This window comes from Pelodiscus sinensis, chromosome 2 (assembly GCF_049634645.1).
Source record: "Pelodiscus sinensis isolate JC-2024 chromosome 2, ASM4963464v1, whole genome shotgun sequence".
Classification (NCBI taxonomy): Eukaryota; Metazoa; Chordata; order Testudines; family Trionychidae; genus Pelodiscus; species Pelodiscus sinensis.
The window spans coordinates 132,557,520-132,584,057 of NC_134712.1; the positions used below are offsets into that span (position 1 = coordinate 132,557,520).

The 26,538-nt window shown below is 43.1% G+C and overlaps 1 protein-coding gene across 2 annotated transcripts in view; it reads left to right on the forward strand.

Annotated features, from left to right (window-relative positions):
- DNAH5 (dynein axonemal heavy chain 5) overlaps positions 1–26,538 on the forward strand; it is a 253,320-nt gene that overhangs the window by 211,656 nt on the left and 15,126 nt on the right. For both annotated transcript variants that reach the window (XM_075921464.1, XM_075921465.1), the window contains 8 exons: positions 1,195–1,344; positions 1,751–1,996; positions 3,798–4,017; positions 4,549–4,754; positions 9,237–9,440; positions 9,985–10,200; positions 14,684–14,896; positions 25,715–25,867. In XM_075921464.1, the coding sequence (XP_075777579.1) occupies positions 1,195–1,344; positions 1,751–1,996; positions 3,798–4,017; positions 4,549–4,754; positions 9,237–9,440; positions 9,985–10,200; positions 14,684–14,896; positions 25,715–25,867 (1,608 nt within the window). The remainder of the gene's footprint in view (positions 1–1,194; positions 1,345–1,750; positions 1,997–3,797; positions 4,018–4,548; positions 4,755–9,236; positions 9,441–9,984; positions 10,201–14,683; positions 14,897–25,714; positions 25,868–26,538) is intronic.

A 26,538-nucleotide genomic window follows, 5' to 3' on the forward strand; every position in this document is an offset into this window, starting at 1 on the left:
GTGGGGAGAAACCCGGGCCCATACACCACTCTGGGCTCCAGCCCAGGAACCCTAAGGCAGTAGCAACAGGCAGTGTTTCTTCTACTACCAGCATTGCAGCCTTTTCTTCAGCCACTTTTCCAGACAACCCCTCCCAGCACCTTCTTCCTGGTACCTGACCATGTCCTTCCTGCTCTTCCAGAATCCACCTTCTCACTCCCATTCCTTAGCTCCCGTGCCCGCTCTGAAGGGAAGACTTTTAACCTAGCCGCATAAGGTCACTAAAGGGCTGCAGGTGTTTGGATTAGCTTTTCTCTCTCTCTTGTTCCAGGCATGCTCTTAATTGGCTCCAGGTGCAGTTGCGCTGCAGCAGCCTCTGCCCTGGTCACTTGGGATACATCTACACTAAAGCGCTTTTTCACGTCTTTTTGATAAAGAGTGTGCCCTTTATTTTGAAATATAACAGCTCGCTATTCCGACATCCCTGTAAACCTCATTCCATGAGGAGTAAGGGATGTTTTGAAATAATTTATTTCAAAATAAGTGCTGTGTAGACAGCGCCAAATTTCGATATAAGTTATTTCAAAATTAATTCAAAATAAGTTACGCAAATTGTATAGCTCATATTGCATAGCTTATTTTGCACTCCAGGTGCAGCATAGATGGACCCTCATGAAACAAAAACTCTTCACTCAGGCTATGTCTAAACAGCAGCATTATGTCAGAATAACATCAGTTATTCTGAAATAACATAGTCCATGTCTACACTAAAAGCAGTTATTTTGACATAATGTCAAAATAATGTCGAGCTGGAGGATTTCTTACTCTGACTCCTGTAACTCTCATTTTATGAGGAATAAGGGAAGTCGGAGAAGTGCTCTCTTTCTCAGACTTTCTGCTGTGTAGATTGTGCCAAAAGCCGTAATAAGCTATTTCGACTTAAGCTACACAATTGATGTAGCTCATGTTGCGTAGCTTATTTTGGCTTTAGCCCTGCTGTGTAAATGTGTCATCAGTAGCCAGTATATCTGCCTTCTATCAGACCACTATAGCCAACTTGTCTGAGTCTGTTACACCCTATAAAAACAAAGATTAATAAATAAAACGTGTATGCCTCTGATGTCTGACCTTCACTGGATGTTTTGGAATTTGTGGGTTGTTGTAATATGATTCCTTCTGTATTGTGACATGCAGTTCTCTGCCCTATGTGTACAGATTTCAAGAGCAGAGAAACAGTGGAAAATCTGGTTTGATAAGGAGAATCCAGAAGAAGAACTTGTTCCCAGTGGCTATGATCAGTCTTTGGATTGCTTCAGACGTCTCCTCCTTATTAGATCCTGGTGTCCTGATAGAACCATAGCTCAGGTACCTTAATATGCCAGCATAATTTGTCTGTTCCTTCAGATTTAATAACTTCCTGTAGGAACTACTTAATTAAGTTCAAAAGTAGTGTATGAAATATACAATACTAGCACCTTTACCCAGCATCACTTGGGTCCATGATTCAGGAATTCGATCAAGTGTATTTTTGTTTCTTCAGCTTAATGGTAAGATTTTACCATTCACTATGTTTTCACAAAAAAGGGCTATAATCAGTTTGGTTTTCAATAGCATTTTCTGAAACCTCATCTTGTCAACGATGCACATGATGGTTTTATAGTGACTGTATTACGGATACTGTTTTATAGGATTAAGTGCAGTGTTAAATTTGGTGATTAGTTTGTGTAATTTGCAGCCTCATTTAATAGATGTGGTTGTACTTTTTATATAGGCTAGGAAGTATATCATAGAAACCATGGGTGAAAAATATGCAGAAGGAGTTATCTTGGACTTGGAGAAGACATGGGAAGAGTCAGATCCACGTACACCTCTCATCTGCTTTCTTTCCATGGGTTCGGATCCTACTGACTCAATCATTGCTCTGGGGAAAAGATTGAAGACAGAGACACGATATGTTTCCATGGGTCAGGGACAAGAAGTCCATGCTCGTAAACTTTTACACCAGACCATGGCACATGTAAGGTCGAGCATAAATTATTTTTGTCTTGCCAGTATGTGGTTACAATGTGTAATGTGTTATAATCCTGAATAGAACATTCTGATAGACAATTGGCATATGTATATCTAATTGTTTTTAAAAGTAATTTGAATTCCTAAACAATAGACCTGCCTCCTATAAAGGTAGACTAAGGGCAAAAGTGTTTATGATAAAATCCAAATCAAACGGTCCTTCACATCAAATAGTCAATCAATCAGAAATGCTTGTGATGAATGAGACTTTATTAGCTGATTATGATATGCTAACATCATTATATGACTTAATGATTACTCATTACTAGTATAGTGGCATTTCATAGAATGCTTTTACATTTGTTTTACTATATTTTTGACAAATATTGACAGAGCTTAAATATTGACAGAGCTTCCAAATGTCATGTCTCTTACAAAGAGCACTTTTTATATTTGTGATTTTCTGTGGAAAAGCAAACACATAAGAATTACCGTACTGGGTCACAGTAGTGACTTGTGTTAAGCCAATTGCCTGTTAATTTTATTGGATAGCCCCTGGTTTTTGTATTATGGGAACACTTTTTCTATGCACTTTTCCCTACACCATTTATGATTGTTTAGATCTCAACTATATCCCCCCTTAGTCATTTCTTTGCCAAGATAAACAGCCCTATTTGTTTTAATCCTTTCTCATATGGAAGCTATTCCGAATCCTTGGTCATCTTTTGTTGCCCTTCACTGAACCTTTCTCCAGATCCAAAATGGGTGGAAGGTTCCATTTTCCCTGAAGAAGAAGAAAAACTGGAGGAGTGTGGAGGATAAAAATTCCTGTAGATGAAAAGAAATAAGGTGTTCTCTCTTTTCACACAATTGATCCATCTGGTGCTGATGCCGCTCTACCTAATGGTCTGACATTATTGAGCCCTATTAGCTTTTTAGTCAGGTGTATGTTCTCCTGTTGCTCCTGCTTGAGTGTCTCATGTAATTAATCCTCATTTAGCAGATGTTTTACAAGCAGAACAAGAAGAAACATAGGTTTTGCAAATCCAGAAGGTGTATGTGTGGGAAGAGCTATGGTCACACTCAGTTTCTTTTGTTTTAATCCCTTCTTAGTGTCCCCAGCTTGCTGGATTGATCAGGTCACTAGTTCACTAGGATACGTTTATCACTTTGTGTGTGGTATGTGTGCTGGTTACCATGTAAGAGGCTTTAGCATGTCATGGCATGTATTTCTGAACTCACTTCTAGCCCAACTATTCATTGTAGTGAAAGGAAAACACAACCTCTACTTCTAGGAGGTCCTCAGGTTCCAAAGATCCATTGAGAAATCAGAAGTCAGAAATCATAATAATCAAAGTTGAGAATCAAGGATACGGGATGGAGGATTAAGTACCCTTGTTTTGCAAGTGGTAAACTCACCATTCTTGTCATACAATCTGGGTTGTCATTAGCATTTTCTTACAGACAGAATGTACTTTGTCAGTTGTACAATTAGCATGCGAACTGGCTGTTAGATATTCAATTTTACACAGGAAAATATAAAGTTCTGAAAGGCACTAGTTTGAGTTGGTTAGGACTTGGTGCAAAGTTGACAAGCTTAAAATTGGAAAGTGTAGGAATATACTATTTAAACTCTTCTCACCTTGCAGCACAAGAGTTGTTGGATACAGTTAATTACCATGCTGTAAGTTAAAAAAAATTCATATTTCTAATTTATTGATAAATGAAATGTTAATGTTTTCAATCTGCAAATAAATTTAAATACTACTCAAATGCACATCATATCCTGTTCTCTTTGATTGCACTAGGGAGGATGGGCACTTCTTCAGAATTGCCACCTAGGTCTTGAATTTTTGGATGAGCTGATGGACACTATTATAGAAACTGAGACTGTCCATGAGAACTTTCGCTTGTGGATGACTACTGAGGTTCACCATCAGTTCCCCATTACCCTTCTTCAGATGTCCATTAAATTCACCAATGAACCTCCACAGGGGCTCAAAGCTGGTCTGAAGAGAACCTATGCTGGTGAGTGAAAAAAATCAACAGGGAATAAAATATAATTTGTAGCAGTCCTCAATTAAATACAACTTTCCTTTGATCCCCAATTATGTTATCATGTGATCGCGTTGCAGTTATTGGTAGAATCAGGATGAAATTTTGGACACTACCTGTAAACGTTCTCTGTTGAAGCTCATAACAAGAGCTGTGCATATGGATTCTAGGGCACAATTTATCCATAAAATTAAGCTAGATGATTAAAAAAAAATTGAGAGAAACTGGAGAGCTGCTGAAAGTTTTGTCTGAAGTCATCTGATATAAACACAGGAATGTTTTCCCCACAAATTATAATCCCCAATACCTTGTTAAAATGCTTTTTAATATGGCATTTAATAATTAACACCCTTGCGCAGACTGGAGTGCTTTGGGAAGTAATAAATGCATTTCCGGAGAGATTCCAAGCTAAGTACCACCACGAGTGGTATTTTAGTAATGGATCATATTGAAAGTAAAGTATTGAAAGTTCATGGCTAGTGATGTCCACTTTTTTTCCAACAGGTTTGAACCAGGATCTCCTGGATGTCAGTAACATGGTCCAATGGAAACCACTGTTATACGCTGTTGGTTTCTTGCACTCCACGGTTCAAGAAAGACGCAAGTTTGGAGCACTAGGTTGGAACATCCCCTATGAGTTTAACCAGGCTGACTTCAATGCCACTGTGCAGTTCATCCAGAATCATTTAGATGACTTGGATATCAAGAAGGTACTTAATAGAGTTTCATGGAAAATACATAAGAATATTCAGTATTTGGGTAGCTGGGGTATTATGGATTGTTCCAAACAACTGAAAATACAAGCAGGAATTAATGTGACATTTAAAAAAAATTGTTCATTTAACTCTAGATATAAGTTGCCCCAGGAGTGAAAATGTATCTATGTATATTGAAATAGAAATGCAACTACTTAGTGGGGATATCTTTTTAAATCGGGTTTTTAACCATGCTTATGTTTTCTAGTTATGATTGTGGGGGTTGTATTTTTATTAGTCCAAAATATATAATTAGGTAAGAAATGGAAGCTGTAAACTGAAACAATATTTGGGGACTAGTAGCCTTATTCCAGTAGTGAGCAAGCTGTGGAAAATGGCTAGCAATGCATAAAATGTTAAAATAATCCGTAACAATAAATGTTGTGGAGGCAAGGGGGGCGAAGACGGCAATAAGTGCACAGGGGAAACAGACTGAATTACTCCAATCTAAAAGGCTTTCTGATATAACCCAAGGATTGTGTTGAGATCATATTTGCTAATGAAGGAAAGTGTGGGATGACCAATCAGCAACTCTAAACAGATGTAATTGGTGGACAAAATAATGAGGGGAAGGACTATTCCACCTGGCACTCTCCTTTTGGAGTTCTCAAAACACTTTTCAGGAAATTGGCAGACTCTGGCTAACTGAAAGACTGGCAAATATGAAGGAGCAGATGTGATGGGTTGAATCACAGAGTTACCCTGGAGACTGTCACCCAATTTCTGACCCACTGATCCCACCTACCTGCTCTCTGGGGTACTCCACCACTCTGTTCTGCTGGGTCAGATGCTCCATTCTCCCCCAACAAAGGCACAGAGTTGTAAAAACAGCCCTCCCAATGAAGTAACACAGACAGTGGTAACAGCTCAGCTGTGGGAGGGCTCAGTTACAGGGACTTGTCAGCATCCAGGAGCAAACCCCAAATAGACCCAAACCCCCAAATAAATCCATTTTACTCTGTCATAAGCAGGAGTGCTGACCAGCAACTGGTGACTAAGGGGTTAACTCTGTACCTAGCATGGTATCGGTGGTCAGCCAATAACAATGCAGGTAGGAATTTCAAACTAAAAAAGAGGGGTTTTCTCTCTCTCTCTCCTTTGTTTGAGATTCAGAGCAGTTTCTCTCAACTGTGGAGGGAGATGGGAGACACCTCTGTCTCCAAGCACAGACTTCTTTAAAATGTGTAAGTAGGGAAAGTTTAGATAGTCCACCAGAGTTTGTTGTTTTCCTTGTTTGGGGATGTGGAAACAATGTCTGAGCTTGCTAAGTGTTTTTTTTTCTCTTTTGTAACTAAGTCTTCAGCCCAGGGACTCTCCCTGAGTATCTATATCAATGGTGGCTCTTTTCATCTAGCCAATTTACAATGCTTGCAACTGTAGTTTTGTTTTGATAATAAACTATTGTTTCTTTTTCCTTATTAACTGGTATCGGTTGCTCTTTGTGTCCTGGAAGGTCTGTCTGTGTGTATCTGCATGCCTGACTGAGGGGTCAGCTACCAGAGTCTGCGGCTTGTTTTTCTCTTTTCTTTTTCAAACTCTTTTGGGGAAAAAGAGCTTGGGGGTATCCCTGGGCTTGGTTTCGAGTGTCCACCCCTGGTTGTGGGTTCAGAAGCACTTGTTGGTTGCAGCAGATTCCCTTAAATCTGGGTATTAGGATTTTGGGGGAAAGTTTTTGTACCAGAGCCTGTAGAGGCAAGGTTTTGGAGTGCTCTTGCAGGCCTCCAACATCTGCATTCATCATGCCAGAGTGGGGAACAGCCTTGACACACAGGATAAAAATTTTACACACAGAGAAAACTCATAGAGTTCCCTCTCTTTATCCGTGCAAGAGAGATATGCACTAAGGATGTTAAGGACTAGTTGACTATCTGATAAACAAATACTTATTGGATAGTTGACAGGATAGTCGACTAGTCGCTTCTTCCCCCTTGCTGTGTCTATCAGATAGAGGCAGCAAGGGGGGCAGAAGATGGGAGTACTTCAAAGCGGCAGCACTGCACGAAGCCTGGAGTCCTCCATGTGATGCTGCCACTTTGAAACACCGCGTCGGCTATTCGAATAGTCTGTTACATGATACTTAACATTCTTAATATGCACAGCTGTTGAAACCCACTAGGTGACAATTATTTACACTGAGTTTGATAATAAACAAGTGTTTTATTAAGTATAAAAAAGCAGGATTTATGTATGAAAACAGACAGATTAAAGCAATTAAAATTACTAAACAAAAATAAACAAAACACATCAGCTAAGCCTAATACACTGAGCCCTGGTCTACACTAGGGTATTATTTTGAAATACCCCCCCCCCCATTACGAAATAACAAGTTGGGCATCCACACTGCCAAGCCCGTTATTTCAAAATAACGGGCTGTTTTTTTTTTTAAATAACTCCTGCTTCCCACAAGCAATAACACTTACTTTCAAATAGCTATTTCGAAATAGTGATAGTGTGGGCGCTTCAGCGCCGCTGTTTTGAAATAACCACTTCCCAGAGTGATTCAAAGGAATTACTCACGAGTGCTTCTTAAGGCTCCTAAGTCGAGGTAGCACATCCACACTAAGGGATTAATTTTGAAGCTTCCCTGTAGTATGGATATGCTATTTTGAAACAGTTATTTCTGAGAGTTGTTATTTTGAAATTTCCTAGTGTAGGCATGCCCTAAAAGAGATGATTGGAGGTCATAATTCTCACCCTAGTTCTTATTTCAGGTACAGTTCTTCACAAGCCAGAGCTGACCTTTTTTTTGACCTGGGCCCAACAGTGATTGTCCACCCCTCTTGTTACAGTTCTTTTTTTTCCGGGTGTAATTATGTATCCTCCTAGGGTGGGGAAGCAGTTTAAAAAACCAGCTGAAGACCAATCATTCTTTTCTTCCCACACCTTAAATAGAATTTCCCCAGGGCTGTTATCCGTTGTTCCATTCTTCTTCCTCTCCCTGGTGGAAAAAAAATTCAAGATGGATTCCAGCCCCACATGGCAGGGTCACACGTCTTTATAGAGCCATTTAGACTTGTAGAAAAACCAAAACTATTTACTGCTCATTGTCTTGAGTCCTGGACCATTACGTTTCTTACGTACCACTGATGGCTTTCACTAGAAGATCTAGAATTGATAAAACAGGTTTATACTTTATATTTCTAACTTCACTTACAAGAATGATATATGTACACAAATAGAATATACACATTCAGAGGATTACAGGCTCTTGAAGGGTTACTTGCTTTGTTTTACGTAAAGCATATTAGAGTTATATATATTCATATTAAAAACATATTTCCATAAAAATGTGGGGGTGAAACATCACAGCAAGCATTATCATTATGGCGTCATCCCCTTCATTTCTTGAAACCTGAGAATCCACCATGGCATTGTTAGGCTTTTGTTGTCCCAATCCTGGGATGTCCTGACCAGACAGAAACAGAGTGGGAGGACCCAGCGACACCTCTGGGGATGTGAAAGTGTCTCATGGCCTCCCAATGTGTCCTTTTCTTTGCCCACCTTACTTCTGCTTATTTCTCTCCTTTTGCCTTCTGTGTAAACAGACTCTGACTTAGCTGACCAAGACTTTACAACATTGCTGCAAACTTGTGACCAGAAGGGCAACTAAAAACAATGCCCACAGCAACCTGATGCCAGGTCTTGGAATGGCTGATAAGACCAAGTGCCGGGCCTATGCTTTTCCAGCAGTGAGATTCAAAGTGAGAGTTAGCACCAAAAGCAGAAGCTACCATTATTTTGCTATCCTTTTTTCTTCCCTTTTGCATGTGTGTGTCTTGTTTTGTATTCAAGAAAAAAAATTAGACTTGAACAGCAGAAGCAGCAGCAATAAGAGATCCATGCTATCTTAAGTAACTTCCCTTTCCCCCAAACAGGACAATTATTTCTATCTTTTATACCTTCCAAAGGACTATCAAAGAAAGAAATTTGTTAAAATTTTTTATAAAAACTTTTAAAAACTTTCTGTAGTTAGAGAAACCAAAGGATGTTGTTAAAGTGAAAGCCTTATTTAATACTTTACATAGCCAATGCTTTAACTTATTTTTTCCTTATTTTCTACATACTTAAAGAGTTAAAAGATTTCTAATGGTTTATTTGCCAGAATACTAAGCAGATTAAAAACTCTTTTGAGTCTCTTTTGAAGGTCGAGTTTCTTTTTATTATTAAATAGTGTTAATTGGCTAAAAGTTGGTTTTTGTATTTCAGAATGATCTGTTTTATAACAAATATTTTAATAATATAGTTCAATTATGTATGATTTAATGGAATTAGCTTTTGCTTTTTGACCGTATCTTCCTAAATCAGCTCTTCACATAAAACATGATCCATGCCCACCCCAATTTTGGGGAATGGGCTGGATGGCAAGCTGTTTATGTACATCTGTGAGGAGAGTATCAGGGAGGTTGACCCATAATTAATATTTGTTTTTTGTTTTAGGGTGTCTCCTGGAATACTGTTCGCTATATGGTAGGTGAGATCCAGTATGGAGGTCGAGTGACTGATGACTATGACAAAAGACTGCTGAACACATTTGCTAAGGTCTGGTTCAGTGAAAACATGTTCAGTCAAGACTTTTGCTTTTACAAAGGGTACAACATACCCAAATGCACCACAGTGGATCAGTACCTTCAGTACATACAGGTTTGTACACTACCAAGCTCTTACCAAATGAAAACAGTACTAATAAACATTCACCCAAGTTGTTTCTACCTTTCAGCATCTTGCTTTAGCTTCAGTCTTTTAAACTGATCTTTCTTCTGTCTCCATACTTGCCTAAGCATCTGCTAGTGAAGGGGTTATAATGCTGTGCCAGTATTTTTCTTTTTAACTCTTTTGAGAGGAGTATCATCTAGAGAAATGATTATCAAAGGGGAAATAGAGAATAGGTATCCACGCTCCTGGCACTACCTTATAGGAAATATTACTGAAGTGGAAAAAGACTACTACAATCGGGGAAGTTGCATACAAAGTGGTATTAGAAAGCAGTGTTTGTGCATCAGTGTTAAGTTTTAGGAAGCCCTGGGTTCTAATCACTGAAGACTACTAATGACAAGGATAACAAGATTAGGAAAATAAGGTTTTTTTATGTTATTGGATAATAACTGCTTTTATTCTACTAGCTTTTTTACAGTTAGTGTTTGTGAATTTTACCTCCAATTACCATTTTTTGGTTTTGGTCATCTAGAGCCTGCCTGCTTATGATACTCCTGAGGTATTTGGGTTACATCCCAATGCTGATATTACTTACCAAAGCAAGCTTGCCAAGGATGTGTTGGATACCATCCTCAGTATCCAACCTAAAGACAGTTCCAGTGGAGGAGGTGAGACCAGAGAGGCAGTGGTTACAAGACTGGCTGATGATATGTTGGAGAAGCTTCCTGCGGATTATGCACCTTTTGAAGTGAGTTCATGAAATCCTGTCATAAATGACATCAACTTTCTTGCCTTGTATGTGCAAAAACCCCTCCAAAATATAGAAAAGTCCCATATAATCTTTCTAAAAACCTGTAGTGAATCCATTTACACTGACAAATGCTTTAAATATATAATAAGGAAGCCTGAATGGGGTATTAATGTTCATAATGAAGTTGCTAAAATTGTACCGATAGATTATTAGTGCTTTGCTAAAAATTAACCCCCTTTCTGATTTGCTATTTACACTGAGTGAGACCAGCAGTTTTCTCAGCTAAACTAGGTAACATTGCGCTGGAGAGCTTGTGCTGTGTTTGTAAATTAAAATTTCTAAATTTTAATTTGCAGTTCATCATTGATACCACAGATATTGGAGTAATTTGTTTTCATATATATATATATATATATATATATATATATATATATATATATATATATATATATATATATGTTTCTTTACAGTTAAATGACTGGCTCGCCAGATTGGCGGGGTATGTGTGTGTGTGTGTGTGAATGCAAGTGACTGAAATTGTGTTCATGGAACCTTTTTATCTTAACTTGACTGGAACTGAATGAGTGCAAGTAACTACTGACTCAACAACAATGCTTAGTGGCTCAGTTGTGGTGAGTTTTGGTTTCAGTTGTAGTTGCAATAGGTGCTTTCCCATGTTGTGCCGACAGCCATTCCGTGTGGGATTAGTTGCTGTACTTTTTTAATTCATTAGAAGACAGACTAGAAGTGTTGGCATCAAGGCTATGCTGTAGGGATGACTGTGTGAGGGGTAAAGTGCCTCATTCCAGGATGCTGCTTGCTCTTTTCCCCCTTCTCCTTAGTGTCAAGGGGCAACAAGAGAGTACAACAGCTTAAATAATGTACTCCTCTGCCCCATCCCCTCACGAGATAGGAGTGAGAAAATTATGTACTTTTGTCTTGCTAGACGATAGTGAGGGGAAGAAGAGCAAATAATGTCCTAGTATGAGGGGCTTTAGCCCTCTCTGCCCTCCCTAAATGGCACTCTTGGTTGACATGGAGGCTTGGCGTTGTTCCTCCATGACAGTATTGTTGGCCATTGAAATGGAGAGACTGCACTGCTGCTGGCCAGTCAGCACCTGTTTTGGGGATGACAAGAGGTTTAACTTCGGTTTTAGCAAAGGTAATTCTTGAAAGGGCATATGATATTTTCCACAAATGTTCTCCCACTGTAAAAGTACTGGGGATGCTCTAATATTCTCATTCCTCTAAATATGCAGTCAGCTTCCTGAGGGTATGTCTACACTACAGCACTAATTCAAACTAACTTAATTAGAATTAGTTAATTCGAACTAAGCTAATTCGAACTAGTGCATCTAGACCTAAAAACTAGTTCGAATTAGCATTTTGCTAATTCGAACTAGATTGTCCACATTGAGTGGACCCTGAACCGAAGTTAAGGCTGGCCAGAACAGGTGCCAGCAGGGCATCAGGTTAGGACTTACAGTGTGGAGCTGCTACCTCAGGCTAGCCGAGGGCTGTGCTTAAAGGGACCCGACTCCCACCCCGGACAGACAGTTCTCAGGGTTCCCCGCTTGCTTGTCTACCCCGATGAGGGACAGCAAAGCAGTCCTGTCTTGGAGTGCCCTTAGTGCCCATAATCGGCACATCACAGCACTCGGCCATCAGCCCGGCTGCACTTGCCGCAGGCTGCCATCCGGGGTGGTCAATTGGGGGCTGTCAGGATCCAGGAGACCCTGCAGGAGAGCTTCCACCCCCAGGAGGACGCAGAGCCACCCCAGTCCTCCCCATCAGGGGCTTGTACCCCATTCCTCCCTCACCTCCTTCCACTTACCCCTCCCTAGCCCCCCTTCCTGATGTAAAAAATAAAGGACACGTGTGTTCAAAAATAGAAACTCTCTTTATTTAACAAAACTGGGCGTGGGGGGTGGAGATTAACCTGTGGGGAGACTGGAAAAAGGAGGTGGGAGAGGGGAAGAGACAGGGTGGGAGAGGGGAGGGGAAAACCTGGGAGGAAGGAGCTGGAAGGGGGAAGCCAGGGGAAGAAGGAGGAGGGGAAGTATAAAACTATGGTACGCCATATCTTCAGTACTGTGTACAGATGTGGTCTCCTCACCTCAAAAGAGATGTTTTGGCCTTGGAAAGGGTTCAGAAAAGGGCAACTAAAATGATAAGGGGTTTGGAACAGGTCCCATATGAAGAGAGGCTAAAGAGACTGGGACTTTTCAGCTTAGAAAAGAGCAGACTGAGGGGGGATATGATAGAGATCTATAAAATCGTGAGTGGTGTGGAGAAGGTGCATAAAGAAAAGTTCTTCATTAGTTCCCGTAATAGAAGGACTAGAGGACACCAAATGAAATGAATTGGGTAGCAGGCTTCAGACGAATAACAGAAAGTTCTTCTTCACAAAGCAAATAGTCAACCTGTGGAACTCCTTGCCACAGGAGGCTGTGAAAGCTAGAACTATAACAGAGTTTAAAGAAAAGTTAGATACATTCATGGAGGTTGGATCCATGGTGTGCTATTAGCCAGGGGGTAAGAACGGTGTCCCTGGCCTCTGTTTGTGGAAGGCTGGAGATGGATGGCATGAGACAAATGGCTTGGTCATTGTTTTTGGTCCATCCCCTCCAGGGTAGCTGGTGTTGGCCGCTGTTGGCAGACAGGCTACTGGGCTAGATGGACCTTTGGTCTGACCCAGTACGGCTGTTCTTATATTCTAAGCTTGGGGCTCAGGGTCGGGGGTCTCACTGGACCACCTTTATTTTCATGCAAGACTGCTCCTGGGTTCGCATGTAGCCTTTGGTAGCCAGGCTGGCAGCTATCCTGCTCTAGACGGCCACTTTCCTGTGCCTAGTGCAGAGATCGTAGACGTTGGAGGCCTCCCCCCAAACCTGGATGAGGTCCACGATCTCTGCACTAGACCAGATGGGTGCCCGCCTCTTGTGGCCCCGGGCAGGCTCCTGGGAGCCACCAGCCTGGTCCCGGGAAGAGGTGGAGGGCTGGGTGGCAGCGGGTGGCTGGTTCATGCCGTGCCAGGTGCAGGGTCTGCTGGCTAAGTGCTGGCAGGTTTGCACCTGGCACAAGCACCGTAGCCAGATCGTGGCCCTTTAAGTGCTCCGGGGCTGGGAGGGGGGCAGAAGAATTTCCCTGGTTTGGCCCAGAGTGGCCACCAGGGCAAGCTGGGAAGGGCTAGTCTCCCAGGGTATGTCTACACTACCCCGCTAGTGCGAACTAGCGGGGTAATGTATGCATACCGAACGTGTATGCTAGTCCGAACTATCTAGCCCGTGCCGTGTGTAGCCGCGTGGCACGGGGTTCGAACAAGCCGGCATTTAAAAATGGCGCCGGCCGGCTTATGCAAATAAAGCCCGGGAAATTCAAATCCCGGGCTTCATTTGCACGTTTGGTATGCATACATTACCCCGCTAGTTCGCACTAGCGGGGTAGTGTAGACATACCCCCACTCATTCGAATTAAGTGGCTACACAGCCCTTAATTCAAACTACTTAATTTGAACTAGGCGTTAGTCCTCGTAGAATGAGGTTTACCTAGTTCGAATTAAGCGCTCCGCTAGTTCGAATTAAGTTTGAACTAGCGGTTTGTATGTGTAGCGTCTATGAAAGTTAATTCTGAAAAGAAAGAAAGATGCGTGTAAATAGAATGAGACTTCATTACCCTTTGAGAAGAGCAAATGGGGGGGGTCTTTTGTTTATATACATATGTTAAAAGGAAAAATAATAGGCAGAACTGTCTAAAAATGCCCTTTCATTATTTAGAACGTATTAACCTATACATTGTTTCCCAGGAAAACAAAGCAGTCACAAAGAAGTAAAATCTAAGAAACCAAAGAGATGTCCAACATAGCGATTCTCCCAAAGAGCCATCTACTTAGTTTAGAATACTGTAAGAATAAGTCACCTTCAGCTTCAGAGTCTGATCTGTGCCTGTTTTTGGTTTTCATGCTACTGTTTCAGCCACTTCTTTATGTTTACTCAGAATGAAAGTCAGAAGCTATGTTCAAACCTTAACAAGATTCAAACCAATCCACAACAGTGCCATTATGATAGAAGGGTACAGTTCTTGTGGAAAGTGGCACAAGAGTTTGGTCTCTTGCTTATATTCTCAAACTAGAGTCAGGTATTGGTGCAGACTTGCTCCCTGGGAACCAGGCATTGATATTTTGGTTGAGATCCCTGAAAGAGGGAATTGTGTACATGTTGCCTTGATGCTTTCTATTTCAGAGCTGGTGAGTGGAGGAATGTATCTGGATTTATATCACTGATATCTGTTCCAATGGAGAGCTGACCAAGAAAGGCCTTGTGATCTGCTACTGCTTGGGTCAGGGCAGTACCTGGTTACCCTTACTCTTAACCATCTAATGAAAACAATGTAATCTTTCCATTTATTGTTATCTGACTGCCATAAAGTGAACTTTCTCTTATCACTAAGTATCTGCTTTTGTTTGGCTTTCTCTTGACAGGTAAAGGAAAGGCTGCAGAAGATGGGAACATTCCAGCCCATGAACATCTTCTTGAGGCAGGAGATAAACAGAATGCAGAGAGTTATCACCTTAGTGCGAAGCACTCTGACTGATCTAAAACTTGCCATTGATGGGACCATCATCATGAATGAAAATCTAAGAGATGCTTTGGATTGCATGTATGATGCAAGGATTCCTGTCTGTTGGGAAAAGGCAGGTGCTAAACTATTTAGAGTCTTCAGATGATATTTGTCATCTGAAGAAGTGGGTTATGCCCATGGAAGCTCATGATATTATCTCTCTATATTTTTGGTTACTATGTAAGATTTTACAGGACCATTATTGTTTTTAAGTTTGTTTAGAGTCTTCCGTCAATGTGGCATTTTAAGGACTAAAAATCAAATTATATACTCTGATTATTAATCAACATATTTAGACACTTAATATTTTTTATTTCAAAAGGATTAATGTATTTTTTTCAACAAACAAAGTGCTTGATCTCAGTGATAATGTAAGTTATGATTGTGACTGCACTTTGAAAGCCGAGAGAGCGCAAGCATCCAGCTGAAGAATGTAGTTATAGGGTTGTTCAGGGTGTAAAATAAGCTAGAATCTGATCATAAATCCCCTTTTCTTTGCTCTTTTTCTGACTCACTTTAATAACTCCTTTTTGGTCTCAACCTCATCATTACTAGTTGTCTGGAGAAGAAATATTTTTTTCTGAAGTATTAATAAGTTGTAGAAGGGCTGTTAATGCCATCCCAAATAAGACTGAGTTTATTTTATACTTAGAGTAGAGATTAATCATCGTAATTATGAAAAATACAGTGTATCGTGATTGCACTTTTTGGGTACAGAATTAATTTTCTGAGAATTTATAAGGCTGTCCATTTGAATTTAAATACTAGGTCCATTAAGAAAATCAGAGTAAGTCTTTTTTATCTTATTGTCTGGAATCTCAAGGTAAGTAAAACAATACCTGGGCAAATAGCTGGTTAGCTTGCCTAAAATTAGATGATACATCAGATAATTTGCCTGCTCCACATGTGAAGAGTTCATCACATTTTGATCCAGGTGGCTAGCTAATATTTGGGTCTTGAGAGTTGTTTCAGTTAGGACCAGAAATGGATATTGGAATGAGGGATTTCATTGATGCATATTTGTTTGTTTATAAAGAATATAGATGTTATACTCATGTTTCTTTGATAAAATTAGGAACAAAACAAGAGACATTTTCTTTGTTCCATTCTCATTCCATTCTCGTTACAGTCATCATTCTATCCAAAAGCGCTCCTGGGTTTTCTCAGGGTCATGCATCTTCAGCTGTCTCTGGGGTTTCCTTGTTGCCTTTCATTCATTTTTCCATGCTGTTTCTGCTTTTCTCTCTCACACACATGCCTCCATCAAACCAGTACTCGATACAAGAGCTCCACCCACATTACTCAGATTCTTGATTAGCCTTGCATATGGGTTGTGTTGGGTGATGGCTGCTATGGTTTCAGCTTTCTCTTTCCAGAAAGGAACTGAATAGTGTTCCAGTATTTACCCTGGATGAATAGTGACAGTTATGACTACAGCTCCCATAAGGTTTCAGACAGCCTTAAGCATAATGGCATGAAACCAAGATGACAATGAAGTTGTTGCATTGTGCATCCTTGGCCTTGCTGTTCTAGAACTTTATCATTTTCAGTATCTTTATTATTCAAACTGATGCCAGTCTGTTGAAGATAGGGATTATCTTTAAGCTCCTCCACCACTACCCTCCCCACCCTGCAAAAGATAGCAATATCACCTACTTGTTTATGTTTTTGAGGCTGCTGAAGCATTTTGGAATTATTCACTGTGTGTGCATTTTGTTGATACCGGTTGTACCTCCCTGGTCCGGCACTCTTGGGACCTGACTGATCCAGAACCATGGAATTTGCCAGACCTGGGAGGTCAGTGCAGGGTGTGTGTCTTCTTTCCCTCTGGCCACCTAGGGGCTTTGCTTTTTTACAATCAGGCTCCACTGCCACCCAGGGCTTTGATCTCCCCACGGTGCTGGGTGGGAGGGACCTCTATTTTTCTCCTTGCAGCTTAGCTGCTGCCCACTGCTCCTTTCTCCTTCTGGGATTCTGCTCTCCCCACAGTGCCCGGGGATTCCACTGCTGTCTAGAGCTCCATTCTCTCCCTGGTGGCTTAGCCGCCATCTGCGGCTTTGTGATCCCGCTGGTGGCCAAGGTCCTGCTTTCTCCCCAGAAGCTCTGCTGTCACCTGCTGGCTCCACGCTCCCTCCAGCACCCTGCTGCCAGCTGGAGCTTTACGCTTCCCATAGCAATGTGGCTGCCACCTGGGAGCTCTGCACTCCACCGAGCAGCTCTGCTGCCACGTGGGGGGCTCCATGCTCATCCCAGTGGTTCTTTGCTCCTTCTCCAGCATCCTCGCGGTGGCCCAAGGGGCTCTGTGCTTCCCTCTGGCAACTGTACTGCTGCCCTCCCCCAGTGACAGGAAGCTCCATTCCCCATCCTCTAGTTTGGAAACGCTCCTGGTTCCAGTCCGAGGGCTTATCCCATATCATGGGATCACTTGACAATGCCAGACCAGGGGTGTTGCTAGGAAGTCCAGATTATGGAGTTTCAACCTGTAGTCACATCATAGCATCAACAGGAACGATAACAAAATTCAGCTGTTACATAGCTGAAACTGAAGGTCTGAGGTAGCCTAAATTACCTGTCTTGATCTCATTCAGAATAATCCTTCAAAGTTGGGGGCATGTGTTTCCTTAAAATAAGCATAATCGCCTTTGTGATGGGAAAGAATGCTGACCTATATCAGTAATTCCCTCTAACATTAAATACTACCATATTTTCAGCAAATAATACTTTTTCAAACAAACAGCAGCCCACTTGCCTTTCTGAACATACTGCTCTTGATATAAATGTTACCCATTGTCCTTTAGTGATAAAAGCTGAGCAGGAGTTAACTTAATCAAAACTGATGCATATATGGATGAATGCAGATGATTTCTAGCTCTCTCATGTCTAGCAGCTTAGAGAGACAAAGAAACGAAACTACTTGTGGACACAGTCACAGTGAGTTCTCAAAAGCTGGACTTAACTAATGCTAATCAGACCTAGATTTCAATCCAAATGGGCATTATCCATAATACATAAAAATTAGGATTTTTACTTGACTTCAAAAAATTATAGCAATTGCTGTTCTGACTCAGTGTCAGACTAGTGGTGGTAGTGATGTTGTAACTTCAAAACTATGACAACAGTAAACATAACAACAATTAATAATCAGACACTAAAAGCAAGAGAATAAGAATGAGATCATGGTTTAATAGTCCCAAAGGGAGAAAGGGAAATAGCCAAACACAGAGCAATGCTGTTAAGACCATGGCATCAGCAGCAATATTTATTTGAAACTAGTTGAGAGAAACTGGTCACTGCTCAAATGTACAGTCAAGTGAATTGCCTCATTAGACAACTGAATTTCAAGCCTTTGCTGCATATTGAAAAATTATCACTAGAAGAATCTCTCTTTAAATAGCTACATTTTACTGACAAACATTCTTCTGTCTATTGTATACCTAGATTTTAATGAGATTGCTCTACTGAGAATAGAATTTAGCACCCGGGCTTATTTTTTCCAAAGTTAGTTTAGTTAAAAAAACAAACAAACACAAGCTTTCATTTGTAGAAAAATACAGCGCTTTGGCATGGCTGGATAAAAAGCACTAGTGAGGGATTATATTAAACTAGCCAATTAGCCCGTCATAAGATGGGATTTTTAGGTCTTCTTTCCTGAGCTCTCTCACTCTGTCTCTCTCTCTCTCTCTCCTTCCTCCTACTGCCTCCCTGCCTTTCTCTCAGCTCTCCTCCGCCTCCTGCCTCTCTCTCCGTCTCTTTCTTTCTCTTCTCCCCCTCCTGCCTCTCACTCTCCCTTTCTCTTCTCCTCCTCCTCCTGCCTCTCTCTCCCCTCTGTCTCTCCCTGCCCCCCTTCCCATTCTCCTTCCCCTTCCCTCCCGCCGTGGCGCTTGGCTGAGTGCATCTTGCTCAGCTGGGCTGCCACGAGGGAGGGAGGTGGGGCGGTGACGTACAGGGCCAGGGGGCGGGGCCGTATACGTCATCTCCCTCCCTTCCCCTCCCACCCTGGGGGAGCCCAAACAGCCCCTTGCGCTGCTGGCTCCCCTGGCGGCCCCGCTGAGGGGCGCAGCACTCAGCTGATTACCACAGCAGGAGGGGAGGGGGGCGGTGACATACACGGCCCTGCCCCCTGGATGTGTACGTCACCGTCCTGCCCTCTTCCCCTCCCTCCATGGTGGCTCGGCTGAGGGGAAAGAGGGCGTGGCTGTGCATGTCAGCGTTACAGACTCAGGGTATGTCTACACTACAAAGTTAATTCGAACTAACAGCCGCTGCCACCCAGCCCTCCGCCTCTTCCCAGGACAAGGCTGGCGGCTCCCAGGAGTCTGCCCAGGGCCGCAAGAGGCGGGCGCCCGTCTGGTCTAGTGCAGAGATCGTGGACCTCATCCAGGTTTGGGCGGAGGCCTCCAACGTCTACGATCTCTGCACTAGGCACAGGAAAGTGGCCGCCTAGGGCAGGATAGCTGCCAGCCTGGCCACCAAAGGCCACATGTGAACCCAGGAGCAGGTTTGCATGAAAATCAAGGTGGTCCAGTGAGACCCCCGACCCTGAGCCCTGAGCTTAGAACATAAGAACGGCCGTACTGGGTCAGACCAAAGGTCCATCTAGCCCAGTAGCCTGTCTGCCTACAGCGGCCAACACCAGCTACCCCGGAGGGGATGGACCGAAGACAATGACCAAGCTATTTGTCTCTTGCCATCCATCTCCAGCCTTCCACAAACAGAGACCAGGGACATCATTCTTACTCCCTGGCTAATAGCACTCCATGGACCCAACCTCCATGACTTTATCTAATTTCTCTTTAAACTCTGTTATAGTTCTATTCTTCACAGCCTCCTGCGAAAAGGAGTTCCACAGGTTGACTATTTGCTTTGTGAAGAAGAACTTTTGCTTATTAGTTTGAAGCCTGCTACCCATTCATTTCATTTGGTGTCCTCTAGTCCTTCTATTATGGGAACTAATGAAGAACTTTTCTTTATGCACCCTCTCCACACCACTCATGCTTTTATAGAACTCTATCATATCCTCCCTCAGTCTTCTCTTTTCTAAGCTGAAAAGCCCCAGTCTCTTTAGCCTCTCTTCATATGGGACCTGTTCCAAACCCCTGATCATTTTAGTTGCCCTTTTCTGAACCCTTTCCAAGGCCATATATCTTTTCTGGGGTGAGGAGATCACATCTGTACACAGTACTGAAGATATGGCGTACCATAGTTTTATACTTCCCCTCCTCCTTCTTCCCCTGGCTTCCCCCCGCCAGCTCCCTCCTCCCAGGTTTCCGCCTCCCCTCTCCCACCCTGTCTCTTCCCCTCTCCCACCTCCTTTTTCCAGTCTCCCCACAGGTTAATCTCCGCCCTCCACGCCCAGTTTTGTTAAATAAAGAGAGTTTCTGTTTATTGTCCTTTTTTTTTACATCAGGAAGGGGGGCTAGGGAAGGGTTAGTGGAAGGAGGTGAGGGAGGAATGGGGTACAAGCCCCTGATGGGGAGACTCATAGACTTTAAGGTCAGAAGGGACCATTATGATCATCTAGTCTGACCCCCTGCACAGCGCAGGCCACAGAATCTCGCCCACCCCTCTTAGAATAATCCTCTCACCTATGTCTCAGATATTGAAGCCTTCAAATACTTTGAAGGCCCCAACATGCAGAGAGTCCTTCAGCTGTGATCTGTGCCCAATGCTACAGAGGAAGGCGAAAAACCTCCAGGGCCTCTGCCAATCTACCCTGGAGGAAAATTCCTTCCTGACCCCAAATATGGCGATCAGCTAAACCCTGAGCATGTGGGTAAGACTCACCAGCCAGACACCCAGAAAGTTCCCTATAATGAATGGTCAATTAGTTACCAAGATCATGTTATTTCATCCAACCATCCCCTTATCATAGAATCATAGAACTGGAAGAGACCTCAGAAGGTCGTCAAGTCCAGCCCTCCGCTCTAGGCAGGACCAATCCCATCTAAATCAACCCGGCCAGGGTTTTGTCAAGCTGAGACTTAAACACCTCTAGGGATGGAGACTCCACTACTTCCCTAGGTAACCCATTCCAGTGCTTCACTACCCTCCTAGTAAAATAGTTTTTCCTAATATCCAATCTGGACCTCTCCCACCACAACTTGAGACCATTGCTCCTTGTTCTGCCATCTGTCACTACTGAGAACAGCCTCTCTCCATCCTCTTTGGAACCTCCCTTCAGGAAGTTGAAGGCTGCTATCAAGTCCCCCCTTACTCTTCGCTTCTGCAGACTAAACAGACCCAAGTCCCTCAGCCTCTCCTCGTAGGTCATATGCTCCAGACCCCTAATCATTTTGGTTGCCCTCCGCTGGACCCTCTCCAATGCGTCCGCATCCTTTTTGTAGTGGGGGGCCCAGAACTGGACACAGTACTCCAGATGTGGCCTCACCAAAGCCGAATAAAGGGGAATAATGACATCTCTGGATCTGCTGGCAATGCTCCTCTTAATGCATCCTAATATGCCATTAGCCTTCTTGGCTACAAGGGCACACTGTTGACTCATATCTAGCTTCTCATCCACTGTAACCCCCAGGTCCTTTTCTGCAGAACTACTACTTAACTGGTTGGTCCCCAGCCTGTAACTATGCTTGGGATTCTTCCGTCCCAAGTGCAGGACTCTACACTTGTCTTTGTTGAATCTCATGAGATTTCTAGTGGCCCAATCCTCCAATTTGTCTAAGTCACTCTGGACCCTATCTCTGCCCTTAAGCGTATCTACCTCTCCCCCTAGCTTAGTGTCATCTGCAAACTTGCTGAGGGTGCAATCTATCCCCTCATCCAGGTCATTAATAAAGATATTGAACAAAACCGGTCCTAGAACCGAACCTTGGGGTACTCCACTAGAAACCGACCGCCATCCTGACATCGAGCCATTGATCACTACCCGCTGGGCCCGGCCTTCTAGCCATCTTTCTATCCATCTTACCGTCCATTTATCCAATCCGCATTCCCTTAACTTGCTGGCAAGAATATTGTGGGAGACCGTATCAAAAGCCTTGCTAAAGTCAAGGTATATAACATCCACTGACTTTCCCATGTCCACTGAGCCAGTTACCTCATCATAGAACTAATCAGATTGGTCAAGCACGACTTGCCCTTTGTGAATCCATGCTGACTATTCCTGATCACTTTCCTCTCATTCAAGTGTCTCAAAATGGATTCCTTTAGGATCCCTTCCATGATTTTTCCAGGAACCGAGGTAAGACTGACCGGCCTATAGTTCCCTGGATCGTCCTTCTTCCCTTTTTTGAAGATGGGCACTACATTTGCCTTTTTCCAATCATTCGGGATTTCGCCCGATCTCCACGACTTTTCAAAGATAATGGCCAAAGGCTCCTCAATGACATTTGCCAACTCCTTCAGTACCCTTGGGTGCATTAAGTCTGGACCCATGGATATGTGTACGTTTAGTTTTTCTAAATAGTTCCTAACCTGTTCTTTACCCACCAAGGGCTGTCCATCTTCTTCCCGTCTTGCGTCGCTTAGCACAGAAGTCCAGGAGCCGACCTTGTCCGTGAATACAGAGGCAAAGAAAGCATTGAGTACTTCAGCTTTCCCCACATCCTCTGTCACTAGGTTACCTCCTTCATCCATTAGGGACTGCACACCCTCTCTGATCACCTTCTTCTTGTTGACATGCCTGTAGAAACCTTTCTTGTTATCCTTTACATCCTTAGCTAGTCGCAACTCCATTTGCGCTTTCGCCTTCCTGATAACCCCCCGGCATTCTCGAACTATACATTTAAACTCCTCCCTAGTCATTTGTCCAAGTTTCCACTTTCTGTAAGCTTCCTTTTTGTGCTTAAGTACATCAAGGATTTCCCCTGTAAGCCAGGACTGGGGTGGCTCTGCGGGCTCCTCGGGGTGGAAGCTCTCCTGCAGGGTCTCCTGGATCCTGACAGCCCCCCAATTGACTACCCTGGATGGCAGCCTGCGGCAAGTGCAGCCAGACTGATGGCTGAGTGCTGTTATGTGCCGAGTGTGGGCATTCAGGGCACTCCAAGACAGGACTGCTTTACTGTCCCTCATCGAAGTAGACAAGCAAGCGGGGAACCCTGAGAACTGTCTGTCCAAGGTGGGTGTCGGGTCCCTTTAAGCACAGCCCTCGGCTAGCCTGAGACGGAAGCTCCACACTCTAAGTCCTAACCTGATGCCCTACTGGCACTGCTTCTGGCAAGCCTTAACTTTGGTTCAGGGTCCACTCAATGTGTACATGCAAAATGCTAATTCGAACTAGTTTTTAGGTCTAGATGCACTAGTTCGAATTAGCTTAGTTTGAGTTAACTAATTCTAATTAAGTTAGTTCGAATTAGTGCTGTAGTGTAGATATACCCTCACAGACACTGGGCTGCTATATATGGGTATGTTTGCACTGCCACCCTAGTTCGAACTAGCGGGGTAATGTAGGCAACCGGAGTTGCAAATGAAGCCCGGGATTTGAATTTCCCGGGCTTCATTTGCATATTGCCGGGCGCCGCCATTTTTAAATGTCCGCTAGTGCGGACTCCGTGCCCCGCGGCTACACGCGGCATGGACTAGGTAGTTCGGAATAGGCTTCCTATTCCTACTCGGAACTATGAGGAGCCTAATTCGAACTACCTACTCCGTGCCGCGTGTAGCCGTGGGCATGGAGTCTGCACTAATGGGGATTTAAAAATGGCAGCGCCCAGCAAGATGCAAATGAAGCCCGGGATATTTAAATCCCGGGCTTCATTTGCAACTTCGAATGCCTACATTAGCCACCCTAGTTCGAACTAGGGTGGCAGTGTAGACATACCCTAGGTTACCTCCCTCATCCAGTAAGGGCCCCACACCGTCTTTGATCACCCTCTTATTGCTAATATGCCTGTAGAAACCTTTCCTGTTATCCTTCACATCCCTTGCTAGCTGCAATTCCAATTGACCTTTTGCCTTCCTGATAACTCCCCTGCATTCTCAAGCAATATATTTATACTGCTCTCTAGTCATCTGTCCAAGTTTCCACTTCTTGTAGGCTTCCTTTTTGTGTTTAAGCTCCCCAAGGATGTCCCCAGTAAGCCAGTCTGATCGCCTACCATATTTGCTTTTCTTGTGAGCATTGGGGTGGTTTCTTCCTGTGTCTTTGATAAGGCTTCTTTAAAATACTGCCTGCTCTCCTGGACTCATTTCCCCTTCATGTAAGCATCCCAGGGAATCCTGCCCATCAATTCTCTGAAGGAGTCAAAGACTGCTTTTCTGAAGTCCAGGCTGTGTATTTTGCTATTCTCCTTTCTTCTTTTGGTCAAGATCCTGAAATCTACCATCTCATGATCACTGCTTCCCAGATTGTCACCTATTTCTACGTCCCCTACTAGTTACTCCCTGTTTGTGAGCAGCAGGTCAAACTGCACATGGCCCCTGGTTGGTTCCTTCAGCACTTGTACCAAAAAGTTATCCCCAACTTTTTCAAAAAACTTCCTGGATTGTCTGTGTACTGCTGTATTGGTCTCCCAACAGATGTCAGGGTGATTAAAGTCCCCCATGAGAACCAGGGCCTGCGATCTGGAAGTTGTGTGAAGAAAACCTCATTTACCTCATGCAACTGATCCGGTGGTCTATAGCAGACACCAACCACAGCATCACCCCTGTTGCTTCCACCTTTCTAGGTAACAGCTCTCTTTTGTTGCTAATTAGTCCGGTATCTCAGAGTTTGTGCTGCAGTGATGAAATCTCACATTCCCGGCCCCGATGATGATGAATGATGGGAAGGTAGTTACAATTGCACATAAAATAATTGTTTTTCCTTTATCTTTTCAAGAAAAGAAATTACATACAAACCAATAGTATTTAGATTACAAAGCAAACAACTCAAAAGTTATTACATGCCATCAATCAACTTCAGTTGGGCCCCCTTCCACATCATATAGGGTATGTCTACACTACTACCCTAGTTCGAACTAGGGTGGTAATGTAAGCAACCGGAGTTGCAAATGAAGCCCGGGATTTGAATTTCCTGGGCTTCATTTGCATATTGTCGGGCGCCGCCATTTTTAAATGTCCGCTAGTGCGGACTCCGTGCCCTGCAGCTACACGCTGCACGGACTAGGTAGTTCGGATTAGGCTTCCTATTCCTACTCCGAACTAACAAGAGAGAGCTGTTACCTAGAAAGGTGGTTGGGTTCCTGGCACCATGTTCTGGAACCAGAGGGTTGTCAGGGGGAAATGGAGATAGGCTTCCCCCCCACCCAGGGGGTTTGAGGTGCTCCTGTTCTCTGTAGTGGTGTCAGGGGAACTGCATTACTTCAAGTGTGTAAAACTTGGCCCACTTTACTGGGGAGTGCAGAAGGCATATATCCTACAGGAGGGCCACCATCTGCCACATTTTAAGTCCTTGCTTCCAAGCATGGGGGTATTGTTATTGTTCAAAAAAGGTGATAGAATTTGTAATGTGAGTAACAAATAACATAAGAAATCACCTCAGCTAGGTCTCAGAAACAGCCAAACCATATTTACTGGAAGTTCAGCGAGAAGGTTCAGCCTGAGACACCCTTCATGGAAACTTTAATCCGAAACAGTTAGTTTGACAGTTATAATCAATTGAAGATGGAGTCTTTCTGTGGAAAGTGTTGGACAACCATAGCTACAGGTGGTGCTACTAGTCCTATCTATAATAATATTTATAAGGGGCAATTCTGGCACTGTTGAGGTCAATTGAAGAGGTATCATTGTCTGTAGTTGGACCAAAATTTCACCTTGAGGTTGATGATTCCAAAATTAACATTTCAATGGTCTTGTAATATGTCCCTGGTACTTTTGGATATTTTCATTGATATGATAAATGACTTGATATTGCTATGATTACAAAATGTTGAAAGTTCTAAATACCCTTCTCCCCTAAAAACATCTTTTGTACCTCTTTTATTCCTATTTTTAGGCATCCTGGGCTTCTAGCACCTTAGGTTTCTGGTTTACTGAACTCCTGGAAAGAAACCATCAGTTTTACTGCTGGATATCTGAGGGCCGACCAAACTGCTTCTGGATGACAGGGTTCTTTAACCCTCAAGGATTTTTGACTGCAATGAGACAGGTGAATAGGTTTATTTTTGAATTGCCCTTTCAATAATATTCCCCCTTTATTGTAGCTTGATTGGGAAGGCTGAGTATGTGCGAGAGGCGGAATATTTGTGTGTGTGTGTTGAACTCCTTTGCCATTTTAGGGTTAGATTCTGCCTTTGGCTACATCCAACATGTTAGAAGGGGAGCTAAGGGACAGCTGAAATCTCCAGGACAAATTTTTGCTGCCTTAGAAGTAATATCTGCCAGGTTACCCTTGAGTATGGTTCACTGTACTTACTACTCTGAACCCAACCAGCTTCATGCCAAGGGCTGCCTTGGAAGTCTCTAGGAAGGATTGAAGATTCTATGTTTTTCAGTTGGATTCTGAGCAGCCTCTTGGGGGTGTGTGTGCAAAGGGTGGGAAATCCTTATGCCCTTTCCATTGCACACTCTCACACAGGGTCTAGTTCCTGATCGCGGATCTCTTCAGTGCTTAGCCCATCTGGATAGTTTTCAAAAGAAGTGATGTTAGTCCTCTTTGTCACACCTGCAGGTCAGCAGTTAAAGCAGACTAGTTTCTCCCAGGGGAGAATGTAAAATTATCTATAGGGAAGAGATATATACAACCTGTGAACATGGTGATTATTGTTTCTGACTAAAGGATTGCCCAGTTTTTAGCTAGCGTTGGTTTTTAGGAACCTA